The sequence below is a fragment of the Cyprinodon variegatus genome, unplaced genomic scaffold (genome assembly GCF_000732505.1).
Source record: "Cyprinodon variegatus isolate N-32 unplaced genomic scaffold, C_variegatus-1.0 Scaffold966, whole genome shotgun sequence".
Classification (NCBI taxonomy): domain Eukaryota; kingdom Metazoa; phylum Chordata; class Actinopteri; order Cyprinodontiformes; family Cyprinodontidae; genus Cyprinodon; species Cyprinodon variegatus.
Window position 1 is genome coordinate 131,053 of NW_015151419.1, and position 19,766 is coordinate 150,818.

At 39.8% G+C, this 19,766-nt stretch overlaps 2 protein-coding genes across 2 annotated transcripts in view; one reads left to right on the forward strand and one right to left on the reverse strand.

Moving 5' to 3' along the window:
* Positions 1–4,594: 4,594 nt before the first annotated feature.
* Positions 4,595–14,238, forward strand: kiaa2013 (KIAA2013 ortholog). Its single transcript, XM_015398858.1, has 3 exons — positions 4,595–6,033; positions 9,343–10,196; positions 11,799–14,238. Exons 1-3 carry the CDS (start codon positions 5,076–5,078, stop codon positions 11,847–11,849), a joined length of 1,863 nt encoding a protein of 620 aa, XP_015254344.1. The 5' UTR covers positions 4,595–5,075; the 3' UTR covers positions 11,850–14,238.
* Positions 14,239–17,855: 3,617 nt separating this feature from the next.
* LOC107100401 (polyhomeotic-like protein 2) overlaps positions 17,856–19,766 on the reverse strand; it is an 11,966-nt gene continuing 10,055 nt past the window's right edge. Inside the window, exons 6-8 of the mRNA XM_015398862.1 lie at positions 19,543–19,663; positions 19,179–19,395; positions 17,856–18,488 (exon numbers count right to left, since the gene is read on the reverse strand). Coding sequence (XP_015254348.1) covers positions 18,334–18,488; positions 19,179–19,395; positions 19,543–19,663 — 493 coding nt within the window. The 3' untranslated portion in view covers positions 17,856–18,333. The remainder of the gene's footprint in view (positions 18,489–19,178; positions 19,396–19,542; positions 19,664–19,766) is intronic.

The following is a 19,766-nucleotide window of genomic DNA, read 5'->3' on the forward strand; positions in this document are numbered from 1 at the left end:
ATAATAATAATAATAATAATTTTAATTTAATTGATCAACTGTTTAGTCATTCAGGATAAAACAGGGACTTGTTTTTGTGAAGGATTTATCTGTTAGTTTAGATAAAGAAATTGTTTGTCTAAGTTCCCATGAAGGATCCGAGTTGAGCTGGTATTTTTTATCGACATTCAGTACACACACCTTACCAGTTGGGGGCGGTATTGTTCCGTTAAGTTATTCAATAACAAAGAGGATGAATGGTTAAATATTATTCAACATCAGGCTTTAAGAATATGTACTGGCACTTTTAAAACAAATGCCTCTTAAAGTTAGAAGGGATCAATTGTCTTTAGAATACAGGTCAAATTTACAGGAACAAAGGAATGATCATCCAACATTAGAGGTGCTTAAACGGAAAAGAAACAATTAAAGAGCTTTGGATGGGTAATAAAGTCTAAAGCTGATGAAATTCAGTTAGATATACGTCAGACAGTTCCATTACCTGCAGCACCACCTTAGATACTTCCTGATCCGAAAGTAGATTTTTCATTATCAGAAAAAAAGAACAAAGATATATTTGAAATTATGAATACACATACAGTACAAGAATACTTAAATAGGTATTATAACTATATGAAAATATGCATCAGCACTGAGATCCTCTGATCAGCTGCTACTGGCGATGCCTAAAACCAGACTTAAAACCAAAGGTGATCGTGCCTTTATGGCAGTGGCACAGAGACTCTGGAATAACTTGCCTTGGCATATTAGATCAGCAGGCTCCTTCTCCCTGGCTTTTAATCATGTCTAAGTGGACATTTGGCAAAATTTTATTTAAAATTTTATTTTATTCTAAAATGTATTTTAATTGAAACATTTATCCTATTCTATTTTCATGTGTTTATGTATTTTAGCCTTCAGCTTTTATCTTATGTTCCTTAACTGTGATTCCTGTACAGCACTTAGGTCAACCCCGGTTGTTTTAAATGTGCATTATAAATAAAGTTTGTGTTGAGTTGAGATGAGATCAACAAATACAGCTTATTAAGAAGGGATAGCATTTATTGTACCACAGTTTCAAATTAAGTTAGGGAAAAGGATTAGTGATGGAGTCTCGGTCTATACAGGAGAAATGCTTGCTTTGCTTTTAGCAGTTCAACGGGTGGAAGAGGAAGACCTTTAGAATCTATCATTCGTTTAGATTCTAGTTCGTCATTAGTCAGTTTGCAAAATAATCAGTCAGACAATAGACCAGATATATTAATTGAAATACAACAAACACATTACAGAACAAATATGATGGGGTATGAAGTAGTAAATCTCACATAACGAGATTAAAGGGAATGAAATGGCAGACAGGATGGCTATGGAGAGTACAAATAAGGTAAGGATAGATATTATTGTTAGTTTTAGTATAACAGAAATAAAGGGTATAATTAAACAAAAGAGAGGCGGCAAAAGTTATGGGTAGAATAAAAGAAAGGAATCTCGTTTTATAAGAACCAAAAGTTAATTGGACAAATGAGAAGAACAGAAAGAAACGGGATGAATAAGAAGAGAAGAATAAGAGATAATTATTTCATGACTTAGAATAGGACACACTGGATTGAATAGATCATTATTTTTGATAGGGAATCAGACAGGGGAAAGTGACTGATGAGACAGTGGAACATGTTATTTTGAGTTGTAGGAAATATTTGATTCAGAGAAATAAGTTAATTAGTTATATGAAATATTACGTAATATGAAAATGAAATTTGATATTGTTAATTTACTGCAAAAGGAATCAGGAAGCAGAGGATATCAGACTATATTTGAGTTTTTTGACACAGAGTAAGTTTTATAATAGAATATAGTTGTTTTTTTTACTGTCATGAGGTCCACACTCCTTAGCAGAGACAGTAATGCCCAGCGTCACCTAACATGTTGGAAAACCTCCAATAAATTTCAACAAGAAGAAGAACGCAATGAACAATAAAAAACTGAATTTCAATAAGGCAGACTGGATTAAATTTAGATACATGAGTCAAATAAACTTAGGACAAGTAGATATGAGGATGCATATAAATTATGTAAATTTAAACATTTGTAAGATTATCATGGAAGCAGCAAATAATTCTATAAAGAAAGTAGGGTGTAAAAATGATAAGAAATGGTACCATGGTGGACAAATGAATGTAAGAAAACAATAAAGTTAAGAAATAAAGCATTTAAGATACTAAAAGATAATCCAATTTATAAAAATATAGTTGATTATAAAAGAAGGCAAGCAATGGTAAAGAGAACTGTTAAGAACGCAAAAAGAGAATATTATTTGTAGCATAATGGAAACAAAAATAGAAAAAGTTTGGGAGATAATTGAAAGAATGAATGGCATAAAGAGAGAATTTGAATATCCTATATTAAAATAGATAATATAAATATAATAAAAGATGGAGATAAAATTGAAATATTGGCAAGGACATTCAGTAAAATTAACAGCTCAAATAATATTAGTGAAGAGGGAAGAAAAGGAAAAAGAGAAAACATGAAACCTAAATATAAAGAATTATTAGAGAGTGTTGAAGAAACAAATAATTTATTGAATGCTGAGTTTACAAAAGCCGAATACAATTATGCACTTAGGAAGAGAGAAATTACAGCACCAGGCAAAAATCAAATAGGGTATAGAATGCTAAAACAACTCCGTGAAAAATCAAAAGATATAAATTTGCAATTATTCAATAACATTTGGGGGGAGGAAAAATTACCATTAAACTGGAAGGAATCAATTATGGTACCAACAGCTAAACCAGGAAAAGATAATTCAAATCCACAGAATTACAGACCAATAGCTTTAACATCAGATCTATGCAAAATAATGGAAAAAAAAAAAAGGATAATAACAGACTAGTATGTTATTTAAATAATAAAGATTATATATCAAAATATCAAAGCGGTTTTTGAAAAGGGAGGATTACTAATGGTCCACCGCTATGTCTACAGCATGAAATTAGAAGAGCAAAAGTAATTAAAGAAACTGTAGTGGCAGTATTTTTTGATATAGAAAAAGCATATGATATGATGTGGGTTGAGGGATTATTAATTAAATAAATTAAACACGTTGGGTATTAAAGAAAAAATATTTAAATGGATTAAAGATTTTTTTTTATCAAATTGGAAAATACAATTTAGAATTGGTGACATGAGCTCAGGAAAATATACAGCAGAAAATAGAACTCTGCAGGGGAGTATTATCAGTCCATTACTGTTCTCAATTATGATAAATGATGTATTTAAAATATTGGAAAAGAAATGGGATGCTCACTTTTTGCAGATGATGGAGCGGTGTGGAAAAGAGTGAAAAATGTAGATTTCATCGTGAAGAAATTACGAGAGATTATTATTAACATAGGGAAATGGGCATTACAATGGGGATTTAAGTTTTCACTGGAAAAAACAAAAGTAATGATATTTAATCAGAAAAAAATAAACAAGGGCATGAAATTTAAATTATATAACCAAGAATTAGAGCAAGTAAAGTGTATAGAATTGTTAGGACTGTGGTTTGATGAGAAACTAAAATGGAATATACATATTCAAAAAATTGCTGATAAATGTAAGAAAGTCTTAAATATTTTGAGATGCTTGGCTGGCAGTGACTCGGGAGCAGATAGACAATCACTAAAACAGATTTATACAGGTATGATAAGATCTTATATAGACTTTGGTTGTATAGTTTACAGTTCAGCAGCTAAAACACATCTGACTAAATTAGACATTTAAAACCACATCAACAGCAGCAATACAATGAGAAAGAATAAAAAATATGGGTTTGATAGTTGTATTTGTGTGGGTTTAGTAGAAGAAAATGAGAGGGCAGATAAAATGGCAAAGAGAACAATTCAAAATCCTATTAGTTTTACATTTAAAACAAGTAAATCGAAGGGAAAGAGTGTTATTAAAAAAAACTGTTGGAAAAATGACAAAAAAGGAGGTATGAAGAAAAAACAGGAAGGTGGTTTTATAAAATTCCGAAGATAGTAGGAAAAGGAAGAAATGGAAGACGAAATAGAAAGGAGGAGAGAGAGATAACAAGGTTTAGATTTGGGTAAACAGGACTTAGACACTTTTCAAAATGTAAAAGCATATTATTGGCAAATGTGTTTGCTGTGGAAAATATGAAACAATAGAACATGTTATACTGGAATGAAAATTTGACAGCTAGAGAAGATATATGAGGAGAAAATCTGACTGTATTAAGGAAAAGATTAATTGATTCCATATTTTTTCAGGAAGAATTTGGGGAGTAAACATATACAAATAATTATTTAATTTTTAAAGAAAACTAAATTAGTTCATAGAATTAGATCATAGAGGGGGCGAATGTGTTTATGATATAGACGGGTGGAATACAAAGTTATGTATAAATATGTAGTTTTTTTTTTTATTCTTTTTTTTTTATCTTCCTTAGAAATTATGTATGTATATATATGTTTATTAGTAGATAATCCATACCAGAAAGTGGCGATAATGCTACTAAATGTTTGTTGCCAACCGCCAATAAATGCCAAGAAGAAGAAGAACGCGATGCCCAAAAAGAGGGTCGCCTCCAGTTGGTGGCGGTAGAGAGCTACTACGGTCAGGTCAGGAAGAAGAAGACGCCCCCCGTAACGTCAACCGTTGGAGTCCACTTCCACGTCAGGTGATTTGTTTTTGGATTGAAGAGCAAAAACAAGTCAGTGATCCTGGAGGTTACATATTGTTAGACCTTCACGCGGACTCTGCGGAGGATCTGGGAACTAAAACGATGCGACGAGCAAATGATCCGCACAGTTCGTTTCTAGTGCTAGCTACGTAGCTAAGCTAGCTTCCCTGGTGGAGCCTGACAACTAAACTTAATGGAACACCTTGAGCAGACGAAACTGAGCATTAAAGTAAATGCAGCACCTTAGATGCAGCTCTGCCTGCTAGAGCCGGACCACTGAGCTAACATAGTTTACAGATCAGACTCTGCCACCTGAAGTGAATGCAAGACTTTAAAGAGAGCCCTAAGACCCCATGGTGTCGTGTTGACACGCAGACTGTAATCCGGGCTTCCGTAGTTTGAGCATAAAATGTGGCTGCAACAGAGACTGAAGGGCTTCCCGGGCTTGTTGTCCAGCAGCTGGGCGCGGAGGCTCCTCATCGGGCTGCTCCTCTTCCTCATCTTCTACTGGTACCTGGGGGCAGAGCGCAGGTGGAGTTTCCTGGGCGGCTCCTCGGTGCCCGGAGGAGCAGCAGGGGAATGCCTCCAGACTGAGATCCACATGTGGAAGTCTATCGTGGAGCGAGGAGAGGGGATCTACAAATCCCCCGAGGAGCCGCTTGACACACCTTTCGTGACCGGAAACGGCCATATTCTGATCGATATAGACTCTAACAGGTTGTGGGTGGCATCTTCCACGCAGCCCGGCTCTGCCCCGGTCCATCAGACCGAACATGCACCAAGGATCGGGGTTCATCTGATGGGCGAGCGGGCCGAGGCTCGGGCTACCATGCTGCGCTTCCGGAAGGGAGCCGTTCTCTCGGTCCGGTGCGCCTCACCCGCCGCGGTCCAGTCCCCAAGGGACTGCGTCTCCATCCGGGAGGAGTTTATCGCACATCGGAGCCGACCCAACGTATTCCTTCAACGGATCCACATCAACAACCCCTCAGACCGACCCGCTCCAGTGGAGATCTCAGCCAGCAGCCCGGCTCCAAAGAGCAGGTTCTCCTCCAGTACCGACATGGTGGGTGACGGGGAGGTGGAGCTTTCCTCCGGGACGGTGCAGGTGGAGAACAACCAGGTAGTGATGGTGGTGGTGGTCACCAGAAAGCTGAAGAGCAGGTTTCAGGTCCCTGCCAAATCTGAATACTCTGACAACATCCTGTCTGTGGTGTGGACCTCTGAGCCCATTGAGTCCTCCAAGCTGGAGGGGACTTTTAGCAAGCTGAGGGATGGAGCCAAGAAGGAGATGGAGGAGCTTGTCAGGGTGGATGTGAACGACCTGGTTCAGGACCACCAGCAGGCCTGGAATGACCTTTTCTTCTCAGGTGAGCTCAGCTCAACAGTTAAATCTGGGTTTTAGTGATCTGAACCTATTAAATTCCGTTTATTCCTACAGCACCAATTAACAACACATGTCATCTCAAGGCACTTTACAGTTCAGATCATCCAGTCAGATTGATTCAAAGTTTTCTATCTAAGGAAAACCAGTTGATTGCATCGACTCGAAGGTTATCTCTCAAACTAAGCATGCTTGTAGCGACAGTGGAGAGGAAAAACTGCCTTTTAATAGGAAGAAACCTCCAGCAGAACCAGGCTCAGTGTGAGCGGCCATCTGCTGAACCAAACAAGAAGCTGTCTCAAAGTCTCAGCTCATTAGTATGCTTTCAGTGGGCATCTTTCTAAAGGTCTTCTCAAAAAATGTTTAAATTATTGGAAGCGGTCTCTCATCTTCCAGAAAACAAATTTTTTTTCCTGGTTCCCACTACTTCCATCCATCCATTTTACGCTTTAATCCCTGCTGGGGTGGCGAGGGGTGCTGGTGCTTATCTCCAGCTGTCTATGGATTAGAGGAGGGGTTGTTGCTACCCACTGCAGCACTGTGCAGCCCAGTTCCCACTACTTTTTAAATTAAATAATATGACAGTGTTGGACTAACAGATAGCAGACAACTTGCCGAAGAACTTGTTTCAATTCGAATGGTTTTTGTTATCAATCTAAAACCGAGGGGTAGAGCAGCGATGTGATGAATAGAAATTTATTCTTCTGGTAATGGAAAATACGTCAGGATAGTTTTTTCTTCTGAATCAGAAATGGGAATGGCTTTATCCTGGGGAAGAGGTCTACATATACAAATGGTAAAGGTTCTTTAGGAGGGGATATACAAAATTAAGGCAACATGATTTGGACCTATTATAGTTTAATGTTACACTGAATAATTGCAATTCAATTTAATTCAGTTTATTTATATAGTATCAATTCACAACACAAGTCATCTCAAAGCACTCTAGAATTCAACCAGGTCATAAAAGTCAAATTGGTTCAAAGTTTTCTATCTATGGAAAACCAGTTGATTGCATCGACTCATTGACTAAAATACAATCCCTCTCACTAAGCATGCTTGTAGCGACAGTGGAGAGGAAAAACTCCCTTTTAACAGGAGAGAAACCTCCAGCAGAACCAGGCTCAGTGTGAGCGGCCATCTGCTCAGGGCCGACTGGGGTTCAAGGAGACAGAAACAGACATAGAAAAGAATTGCTCCATATATTTCAAGGTATCATAGCAACGATGAAACATATAAATTAGTCCTGTCCCTTAAAAAGTATTCTGCCTATATGTATATATGTTTTCCATCCAATCCTCCCCCCGTCATGGGGCAAATCAAATGATGCTAGGTCAGAGCTGTGTTGGTTTAATAAAAAAACTTTTGGTAATAAGACAACAGGTTAGCATATCTTTGCAGCAAAGTCATATATTCTGTAATTCAGGGATCCAGAACAATCTCAGGGTTTCCTGCTTTTTATGTGATTCAGCTCCAAATGTTTCAGCCAAACTTCACAAAGTCGTAAACTTTAAGCCGACTGAACAGATTAATAATCAGTATCAAGGTGATTTTAAGCTCAGTTTTAGTTGTCGGTGGCAGTAGTACATAGCTAACCTGACAACAGCCAGATGGATGTCTCACTGGGCGGAGTGAGACATGCATCTGGCTGTTGTCAGGTTAGTACATAGCCCCACTCAGTGAAATACTTCAAAAATCAGAATTTCAAGCCAATAGTATTTATTGGAATCCAGATCTAGTCCTTATTTACCTTTGTAACATTCAAAAAATATGAATATTTTGATGTCAAAAATGACTGTCAGTCATTTGAAATGAATGTCAGTGTAATAACAAGAAGCGCCCACTCGCCCGAATATATTTGAAACAACAAAAGAAGAAAAAACAACAAAAGTGCTTATATAAGAAATTCATGAAAAACTCGGAGTGAAAAGAAAAATTTTTTTAGTACAACATAACCTTAGAGGCATTAATACGGATACTAGCACTTAAATTTTTTAGTTTATAAACCTAAATATAATTGTTAACTAGGCCTATTAACTTTTTAACTTTTCATTTAGCTTTTTACCTTTTTTCTTAACTTTTTTCCAACTTAATTTACAGTAGGTAATGTCATTTAAGGGCTCCTCTAATTGGTCAAATGCCAAATTAAGATGTACAGCCATGTAGCAGGATCTTTGCTGAATGGCTGGATATAGATCTTGTGCTTCTAGACCAACAGCTTACCTTTATATATTTCCATCTACTCCATCCATTCTAAGTAACTTTACTTAGCGAAAACCAGGTTGTTTTAAACAAATAGGCATCATTGAGAGACATACTTTTATTTTCCATCTGCTGAGTTTGCCGTGTCATTTGGAGGTTGTGTAATAATACAGTAAATGGTACATTTTAATTTAACATATTGTTATATACTGTAACTGTTGATTTTTTTTTTAGGTTTTATAGCTCAAAAAACATTAAATCACTGTTTGAGTAGACTTTTTAATAACTACTTTTTTACTCATCCCAAAAAAGTTTTTAAAAAAATCACTGGACTCTTTTTCCAAGGTTGAAGACGTTTCGCTTCACATCCAGGAAGCTTTTTCATTTTGAATGTCAGAAATCGCGTTGAGTTCCAGGCTTTATACAGCAGCCCAACAAAGCCTCGTTTTTGTTTTTTCAACATGAAAATTGAAACGGATTAATGGGTCCACTCCTTTGGAAACGGGGGTCTTTGGCTCCTTTTGTCAGCCTAAAATGCTCCATACCTGTCTATGTCTCTGAAGTGGGGGTTGTCAGAGACATAGACAGATATAAGGCATTGCAAGTGGACCCGTTGCTCCACTTTAATTTGCATATTGTCTAAGCAAAAACAAGGTTTGTTCGGCTGCTATATAAAGCAACTCAGCTATTTCTGACATTTGAATTGAAAAAGGTTCCTGGATGGGAAGCAAAACGTCTTCACACTTAGAAACAAAGTCTAGTGGTTTGTTGTTGTTTTTCTTTTTTTTTTACTTTTTTGGAATGACTGACCTGTATGACTGAAAATCTTCATCATACATTTTTACTCTTACTTGAGTAAAAATAAGATGAAGTAATGCTACTTTTACTTCAGTAGAATTTTTGGGTACTCTACCCACCTCTGGTTAGTGGTAATAAGAGGCAGCAAAGCTCCTTGGATCAGTGGAACCCCTGAACAGAGCCAGCATTTTTTTTTTATTTATTCTTATTTGTAAAAACGTCTCAATGTAGAGCTCTTGACTTTAAACAAACTAATTCCTGTCTAGATTAATTCTGTCTTTTTTGTCAAATTAAGGTGTTGAAATGAGAAAGATCACGGACTCCCACACGCCGTCTGGCCGCACCGTGAACAACACCCTGTACTACATCCTGTCCTCATCCATGGCTCCTCTGCTGGACCGGCGGCTGAGTGGCGAAGAGCGCGCACGTCTCGAGTCCAGCCTGAACTATGCCGATCACTGTTTCAGCGGCCATGCAACAATGCACGCTGAGAACCTGTGGCCTGAGCGGGTGAGCAGCACCGCCCAGATCCTGCAGCTGGTCACCCTGTGGACTCTGACCCTGCAGAAGAGAGGTTGCAAGGTGCTGGTGGCTGCTGGCGCCCATGGAGCCATGCAGGGCATGGTGCTCAGCTTTGGCGGCCTCCAGTTCACAGAGAACCACCTTCAGTTCCAGGCCGATCCAGACGTGCTGCACAACAGCTACGCCCTACGAGGGATCCACTACAACCGCGACCTGATCAACCTGGCCGTGCTGCTGGACGGGGAGGGGAAGCCCTTCCTGCATGTGTCGGTGAGGCAGCAGGAGACGCCGGTGAAGCTGTACGCCTGCGAGGCCGGCTGCCTGAACGAGCCGGTGGAACTGACATCTGAGGTCAAAGGCCACACCTTCCCCGTCATGGTCACCCAGCCCATCACGCCGCTGCTCTACATCTCCACCGACCTGCGCCACTTGCAGGACCTGCGCCACACCCTGCACCTCAAAGCCATTCTGGCCCACGAGGAGCACATGGCAAACCGGTACCCCGGTCTTCCCTTCCTCTTCTGGTTCAGCGTGGCGTCGCTCATCACCCTCTTCCATCTCTTCCTGTTTAAACTCATCTACAATGAGTACTGTGGCCCCGGCGCCAAGCCGCTCTTCAGGAGCAAGGTATAAGCAGCGCCGACTGGACGAGCTCTCCTCCCATCTGCTCTCTTTGTGTCAAACGTTTCCTCTCTCTCTGTTTGCTCTCTCTGCGTGGCTCTCGGTTTGAGGTGTTTTTCTAAGTCACTTCCCATCTCACCACGGAGTTGGTCGTCCGTAGCCTTACACACTGTCCCTTTTTCCTCTGTTGAACAATGATTTTGCAGCGTCTCTAAGGACTATAAGGATTTTTCCTGCAACTGCAGATGATGAAACCATCCAAGCTGAAACCTTTTTACCAGATTAGCAGAAGTTTACCATTTAGCTTCCAGTATCTCTTTAGCAATCGACCTGTTCACCTCCCATCTGAAAGCTTGATCACAGCCGAAGGAGAGAAGCACAAGTTTAGCATTTTTTTCTTTGTTTATCTGTTCACATTATCCTGGACATCAACATCATCAAAGCAAAGAGCTGTCAGACCTTCTTTTAAAGAGGTCCTCATGTGTAGTTTTCCAGATTTTCTGTGGCCTTATCTTCTTCTTTACTCATATTCTATAATTGATCTTAAGAAAGCCATTAGAACTGCGGCTCAGTTTGATTCCTGACTGGACTGGATCAGGACAAAGAGCTTAGCTGCAGTTCAGCACCAATGTCATAGAAAAATGTCCCCTAATTGGCCACTAGGAGGCACTGCAGGGTAAGTTGCACAGTTGTCTTCAATTGAATGGCAGTTTGTTTAAAATCCAAACCGGGACAACTTGGAGGAGAGGAATGCAGAGTTATTGCCTCTGCCTGTGATGCGTCCGTCCGTCTGTCTGTCCAACGAGCTTATAGATTCACAAACGGCTGCTCATTTTTGTTCATAAAATCAGAACGTAGCAAAGAATTTGGTCCAACTTAACCAGGAACCAAAGAGCAGCTTCCCAGACAACAAAAACATTATCTCTCAATAATATTATATGTTGTCAGCATTAACTGTTCTACAGAGAACATCTTTATGGAACCAAAAGTTTCAGGCCTCTAATATAGTTGGAAATAACAGGCCTCGGATATTCAATGTGATCCATGAGTTCATGCAGGAAGCTCCTGACTCTGGATATGAGCATTTCACAGTGGAGCCGCTTCCTCGCTGACCGGGTAATGAGTTGAAGCTGTTTCTGGTCCAACCATCAGTAATCGGAACCAGAAGACATCTGGAGGATTATTCTGTTTGGGTGATGAGATGCAGCTCCAGGTTTAGACGATGGAACATTTTACAGCTTTGTTTCTTCCATCCTAACTAGTCCATTAAGTTCTTTTAGGAGAGCTTAGAACCAAGCAGATGATCACTGGGTGGTCCCAGACAGACGAATGGACCTGCTGGACAGTGAGAGCTGAATGCATGGACGCTGCCGTCTCTTTGCCTGGACTCTTTCTGCTTTCTTTCTTGCATTTTTCATGATGTTTTATATTGAATCACATGATTAAATTAACAGAAACTCTCGGCTTTGGCTCCTTACTGCTTGCTTGTCTTAATCCACGGCTGCATATCTCTGTGTAATCCTGGGTGGGGGGTTCTGTGGTGGGTGAGGGGACTGCCTCTTCCCTCCAGGCTTTATCTGTTCTAACACTTCGCTCTGACTCCACCAGGTCTCCAGCAAAAGGGAAGACGACCACTTCAGCTCCTTGGATGTTTCTTAGGCGTAGCTTCCGACCATGGTTGCTATTGTTGTGGACATCTTTACATGTTGGGGGGGGGTTTACATTTTCTGTCATTCAGCTCAGCTACTTTGTTTCATAACATCCGGCATGGTGGATTACCTCCTAGAAATCAGCTGCTGCTTCCTGCTGTGAAACACGACACCAGCGCTGCTGCTTTAAGAAAATACATTTTTTGTTTTATTTAATTCTTCGGTAGAAAACCCTGTTGGTTAAACCCCATTAGGAGGGAAAATAATATTTGCAGTTTAGCTGTTAACTGCTACACATCCGTTCCATGTGAAGATCGATTTAAAGAAATGAATTGTGAGGTCAGTGCAGATGTTTTGCAGCTTGTGATGAGGTCAGCATCTCCACACACCTTCTTCTGGCATTTCGGCTCTTACTGTTTGACCCAATGCTCCAGAAATCCTGCATTAGAACTGGCTTTGATGGATGCTTAATTAATCCATAAAAAAATTTCACAGTTTGCTTTCTAATATGCAGCTTTTTGAAAAAACATCAGACAGCTTGGAGGGTTTATTTCAGGCCCAGCTGCCAGCAAAAACCTGCATGTTTCTTCATCAGCAGATCATCCGCTCTGAGTCAGCAGCTTTAGGGAAAAATCCTGCTGGAGCTAGAGCCCAGGCTATCTCAGAATTTCCAAAAATGCTGCTGGTAACAAAGTGCCTGATTACAATTTCAAAAGTTGTTTTTTTTTTTGACGTAGGTTTTCTTTTGTAAAGCATTACAGACATCCCTTCACTGTTAGAGGACATTTTAGACCTGAAAGAATAAGGCAAACCAGAGCATTCATTGGCCAGATTTTCATCTATAAAGTTAACAAGCAGCCAAAGAAGAACTTTGAGTTTATGGATGCCTGGATTACTGTTAATCTGAAGGTTGAGACCAAAGTCTGCCAGGGAGGAAATGAAAGAGCTGAATCAAGCAGATAAAGATTTTTTCTTATCCTATCAGAAGAAATGGATGTCAATGACTGTACTAATGTATTTAGTGTTTAACATATCTTAGGGATGAAAGTCTGACCAAGACTAAAGAAGCTTGAAATGTTAAAAGCTACTCTCTGTTCTGACCCGTTTGGACTCCACTTTGTTTCTGCTGGTCAGTTATTAATGACACCGCTCCAGATGTTTATCTGGGGATCGCAGCCAATCAAGGCCTACGCTCTGCTGCAGAGCCTGGCGCTTCGACTCTCATACCATGATCTTCAACCATTTTAAAGTTGTTTAGTTCGGGCCAATACCTCCCAGTAATTTAGAGGGAAACCAAACAGTTGGGCTAATAAAGCGTTTAGGTAAACGGATCCAACAGAGAAAGGTAATTATTAAACAGTTAATGCTTTGGGGTCAGTGCAAACAGGCCGCAGACATGGAGTGCTTGTTTCCATCTGAACACATTTTGGCCTGAAGTCAGAGTCTGCAGCTTGGTGATGGAGAAGTTAGTTGTAGGTTTTTCCACCTTATTACTACTTTACCTTCTAAAACATTGCATTTAAAACATCAGCCACATTCTGGAGATAATGTCTGAATGCATGGCACCAAAATGTTAGCTAATGGTTCTATCATCATGCAGGTTTATATTTATTGTCCAGCTTTAAAGTGAAATACCCAAAGAGTAGAAGTCTTTAAAGTAATGAATGCATCTCAAAGGTAAAAAAGAAACTGACAAGAAAGAGCAATGATTAGCTGTGGGTGGTTAGTGACTGTAGTTATGAGAAAAAGTGAATGGAGTCATGAGGTCTGATGGGGCTCAGAGCATCAGGTGACTGAAGTCTGCATTCCTGATTGGCCTGTTGGTTGTTTAATTTCTTCTTAGAGTTCATTTCAGAACCATGGCTGCATCCTCTTTAACTTCCCAGCATGTTTTTAAATACATCAGCAGCTTCTGATGCCTCTTTAACCTCCAATTAAACCTCGATTCACACCTGTTTTGTAATTGAAAGCTCATTTTTCCATCTTTTGACTTTTCTTTTCCGTTAGACTCAGCAGTTTCAGAACTTTGCATTTAACAGCTTTGATAAATGATGCTCTGTCTGATTTTTTTAAGCTTGAATTCATTTTTTTTCCTGAGATCTCTCTCAGAAAAAAATAAGACTTAAATCCTGCAGACTTCCAGGATTTAAAGCAAGACTTATCATTATTTAGTTATGATTCTAGCTTTGGGAGAAGTTTCCTCTTACTGATGAAAATCCACTGATTATTAAGATAATTTAAGGTTCTCCTTTTCTTTCAGAGCAAATTTTCATTGAAAATAACCTTTGGGTGATTTTTTGTTTCTTTCCAGACAATGTTAGAAACCATCAGTCTGTCCGTTGTTTTTGTAAATTCATTTTTTTTTTATTTCACTCTTTGTTTTTTCAAGAGCTTTTTATGGTGGGGTTTTTTTTTGCCTTGTTTTGTTCTTTTTTTTTTTTTTTGTGAACTACTGAGAATGCCTGAATGAAGAAAGATGTTAATTTATTGAACATTTGTAATCATACCGACAATTTGTACTTGAAGTGTGCTTTGATTTGGATTTCTGTTGGGGAGAATAAATCAGTTCTTGGGAGGAGCGTGCCTCTGTGTTTTCACTGTTCGATGTCATTAAATGTTTAATTTAATCAAGTTTAATCCACATCTTCAAACCAGGTAGAAAGCTGTAAGTTTTCCCATCTGTGCTGCTGGATCATAAACCAGGTTTAAGATGCTAAAAAATCCAGTGAAAGAAATTGAGAGGGCATATTTTTAAAGCTGTATTTAAGCTCAAAGAGGATGTTTATTGTCTGATCAGAACTTTAAGACAAAAACACAACAACAAAACAGAAACATTTAAACTTAAAGTAACCCAAAAAGTGCAACTACAGATACAGTTCCTGTTGACAACTTCAACGTTTTTTTTCTTCAAACGTGAATAATTGAAGGTGCTTCCAGAAAGTAGCTTGCAGCATCACTCCATGCAATAAAGATTGCACTAAAACATCTCCAGTCGGATCTCCTGGTCATTCTGGAAACACTGAAAACCACTAGAACCTTCCAGATTTGGTTTTCTTCTTTGTCCAAACAGCCAACTCTTAGTGCTCCTAAAGTCCGTCCAAACATGCAGGTTTCTGGTCCAGCTGGACGCGTTTGCTGTTCAAGCTCTTCTCCTGGTGGGTTCCATAATTTGGGGTCCAGTTAGAGCCTCCAGCTCACTGTAGGTTCAATTACTGTTGCCGAAGAATTTTCCTTTATCACCTTCTGGACCATTTGAAGAGCTCCAACCTCTGCAGTGATGGACCTCAGGAGGAGTTGCTGCTGCACAGCTCAATAATCCAGCAGCATAGATGGAAAGCTGTTTGTGTTTGCAGTTGTGGTCCTGACTGCAGAAACCAGATATACGTTTGATATCTTAATGGTTTTTAAACTTCAGGCGGAGTAAAAATTAAGTTGTCCTTTCTTGCCAATTATTTTGTAGGATTTCTTTGCAGTTTAAAGGTCATTAACAAACTGTCTGGTTTGAAAAGGGAAAACATTTTCCTGCTCTAAGGTTTTGCAATGATCAGCAGAATAATCCATTAATGGTTTTTCCTTCACTAACAGGAAACTGTCTGAGGATGAAGATGCTACGATATTTAGCAGCTTATTTCAGCCCAGTTCTCACCAGTTCCTATAGGAATCTTTATGAAATTATTAACAATAAACAAAAGGCTCCTAAATCACTGGTTTGAAGTATTGTCCAAATATTTTTAGAGCTGAGGTATTTTTCGGATTCAGTAAAAGTACGAATAAAATAAGTTTCTGCCATGATGCTTGAAGATCTGATTTAAAGTGGATCCGATCTGTCAACATCGCACTGAGTCACACCTTTAGTTTAGTTTTATTAAAAGGCTCCAGAGAAACACATGCACTGTAAAAAGTGAACTCAACGTAAGTAGAATTGATCTAAAATGTATATTTTTACTACATTAAAGTAGGGCAGTAAATTGATTTACCAATGAAATAAGATTTCTCAATTTATCATCCATCAAATGCATTACATCATTATTAACTTGTTTTAGAGGCTAAAATCCTCGTTCCACTGGCAGATTGTTTTACCTGCCTCCTCAAATGAAGGGCAGATACACTTTGCTTTTAACCAAAAAAGTTAAGAAAAAACAATCCACTGGACTTTGTTTCCAAGTCTGAAGACGTTTCACCTCCGAACCAGGAAGTTCTTTCAATTCATAATGTCAGAATTAGCGTTGAGTTCAAGGCTTATGACCTGGATGACTGAGAATCTTCATAATTAGATAATGACAAGAATGTTTTTCTCCTTGGAAGAAAGACAACAATAATAAAGGTATAAACGGCTCGATCTTGTTTCTGTCCAAATGTCAGTGGATGCTGAACATGCCAGAATTAGAGGAACAGGCTATGATGTAGGGTAGCTTTATAATCATGTTTCTGGTTCTCATTTCAGAACAATTCTCAGGCTGAACGACCTGCTGTCCCAAAGGGACTCATAATAAACTGGAGGAGTTTAAGAGATTTGACTCACATTTTTTAATCACTGAAATGAAAACAGTAAACTGCTTTTTGAACAAATCTACTGACTTTATTCAAGTGTTTTCTGTGAAAGAAAACCTTAAGAGAACTGAATTGAACATCATTCTACAGATAACCAACAAAAGAATCAACCAATCAGTCAGCAGAGCAGACCTGGCTTCAGTTCAACATGACTTTGGTAATGATTTGAGGAAAGAACCAACAGGCTCTATTTCTTCCTTTGTAATTCCCAGCCATGGTTAAGTGTCTTCGTCACTCTGCTCCAACAGCCACAGGCACTTATTGCAGTCAGGTTTGTGTGCATAGACTTTCATGTGAACACCTGAAAACATCCTGCGAGCGGGTTTGATTCAGAGTTGTACCAGCAGCTGACAGCATTTCCATTTCTTTCAGATACCAGAGAGAGAGGATGACAGGAGCTGCAAAGGAAATATTAAAATCCGTCCAGATCTCCAGCTATATATTGTGTTTTTGTAGCCTTCCTGTCGAATCAATAAAGTAAATCAGTTTGGGTGTCCAATTTTCAGTCACAGTGTTATCAGTGTATCTGCAGTGTGGAGGATTGCATCAGAACTCCTCCTCAGAAACAGAACTTAAAAACCTGCAGCTGTTCCTCTAAGGTCCCCATGAAAAAGACGGTGTGATTATGTTCCTCTTCCCGCCGCCTGTCTGTCTTTTTCTACCTTGTGTCACAGTTAAAGCGTAATAAAGTTTTGATTGAAGTTGCTCCAGAAGAACCCGGCCTGTAGGCCTGATTCACAGCTGTTGGGTGAAAAGCAGCAGTTCTACAGTCAGAAGGGGAAAACTGATCCAAGAGAAGGTGCTCCTGATTCATCTAATGCTTGAGGGCCTAATTATGGAGAGAGCTCAGCATCTATTCTGATCTATCTATGACAGGCCAACACTGTCTGCTGCTGCTTCTCACAACATGCTGGTCTCTTACAGCGGTTCAAAACATGTTTATCCTATATCAGGGGGATTGCTGAGGAGTTTCCTGAATTGAGAAACACTCCATGTTGATGCTGAACTCAGGAAAGGTGAAGAAAAGATGCTCTTTACGTGTGTATGTGCAGAGTGGACTGGGTGTCGTATCTCATCTGCTGTACGTGGGTTTTCTCCATGTCCTCCAGCTTCCTCCTACAATGAAATCCTAATTTAGTTGCTTCTCTCAGGTATGAATCAGGACCTTCATGGCTCCTTTGTGACGGAGGACGACTGGTCCTGGATGCAGCCAAGGTTTCTACAGACCAATCGAGATTGGCAGGAAGAAACTGGATGGATGGTACAGCTACCACCAGCTGATTTAAATTGAACCGGTGCTCTGTCAGATGAGCATACCTGGTCAGACCAGCATACGCATAGTCAAAACCCGTTTATCCCTTTAGTTTTGTACGAAAAATAGACTTTAAACTACCTCAAGGGGGCGTGTATCCCTTTAGTCATGTTCAAAAAAGTATTGAATTACTTTCTTTTGGGTGTTTTTTTTTTAGAGTACGGGGATGTGACCTTAAATTAGTTTTTTTTAGACACGACTAAAGGGATACACCCCCGTCGAGGTAGTTTAATCTATATTTTTCATACAAAACTAAAAGGATAAATACAAATCTGACGCATGCATGTTGACTATAGTTATGCTCGTCTGACAGAACACTGCTCCAAAGAATGAAGCAATGCTACGGTAATTCAGTCCATCGCTCTGTATGTCTAGTGGAAACTACAGTCCTGCTGCTGACCTGAAGCAGGAAGCCAATCTACAGAACAGAAACACGCTAGCAGAGCTACAGGGATCAGCCTAAACAAGGCCAAGTCCCTCTGGCTGTCCCACAGCTTTTGATCCTGAAGTGAAATGAGGAAATACTGAGTGAGTCTCTAAGTTTGTGGAGAATATCCAAAGATCCTGAGTGAGCCTGAAGAGTCCAGTAACAACCAGGCTGTGTGTAACTGAGGTCTAACTGGGAGATGAGCTACGAGTCTTTGAGCATGCTGATCTGAGCGAAGATCTTCAGCGCGGGGCCCAGTTTGATGTTCATGGTTCCCATGAGGTGGTCCTCCTTCAGCAGCAGCAGAGCCTGACCGTCGATCTCCTGAGAGCGGAACTCCTCTGCGATCTCCAAACATCCTGAGAGCAGAAACGGACAACGGTAACCATGGAGACCAGCTGTGCACCAAAACCTTCCCAGCAGGAAGTTGCTTTCATGTCAGTCTACTGGCTCTGCCTGGAGTGTAAATATTAATTTATTATAGATCTCCAATCAAACCCAAAGGGTTAAATATACAGAGTTAAGATTATGATAAAAGGATGAAGGGATCTACAGTACGAGGGAAAAAAACAACATCTGGATTGATTTTTATTTTCAATTTATATCTATCGAGATTCAAATGATAATTTAATTTCATCCAAACACTAAATATTTGATTCATCCTATTTGAATGACGACACAGTTTGTCTTTCTGAACAGCATTCAGTGGATGGACCAACATTAGAGCAAAGGTAAAGTCCTGCAGATCCTCAGTCATCATCAAACGGCTCAAACGGTAATCAACCAATTTATACAATCTGTCCTTTTCCAAGGTTTACCATATTAAAGGAAAACATTTCAAACCTCTGAGCTTTTATATAAATGGGAAAAACAAACATTTAGGATGAATCTACGGCAGCGAACTGAGACGGACAGGGTTCAAAGATCACATGAGAAAAATGAAACTCAGAAGAAGTTACAGCAGAACCAGAGGAATGAAGACCAAGCAAATAAAAAGTTATGTTCATGTTGAATCAGAAAGCGTCCATCCACATGTCAGCTGCTCCCACCTGGCAGTGAGGAGATGAAGTCGTAGACCTCCTGGATGTTCCACCGACCCGGATCGCTGGGCACAAAGCCGTGGGGTAGCAGGGGGAGATCAGAGGCCTGCAGCACCGCTGCCCGTGGCTCAGCAGGCAGCGGCGTTCCTTTATATCCAGACAGCTCTGGACATTGACTGGACTCCTCCTGAGCAGGGTGGATAGAGTGACCAGCAGGGGGAGCACTCTGGCACACAGGAGGAGAGCAGACATGGGTCATATAGCAGTAAGTATAAATAAAAACAGTGAAGTGTTTAACACTGATCAGCCCCTCATCCCCTGCTCACACTGTACATCCATCATGGCTGTAATGACAGAGCTCCCGCTGCCTCACCTTCTTTTTAGACTCTAAACTGGTTCTGTGGTTCCCATTCAATGCTCGCTTCTTCAGGTTCTCCAGACTGGTTTTGCGGTTTGGAAAGAGACCCATTCTCTTTGTGCATCCCACGTTGTAGCTACAGAGATAAACAGGAACACTCAGATATCTTTAATGGAAAAGCTGAATAATTCAAGATATCTTTAATTAATTTAGAGATATCTTAAAAGGAATTTTGTATA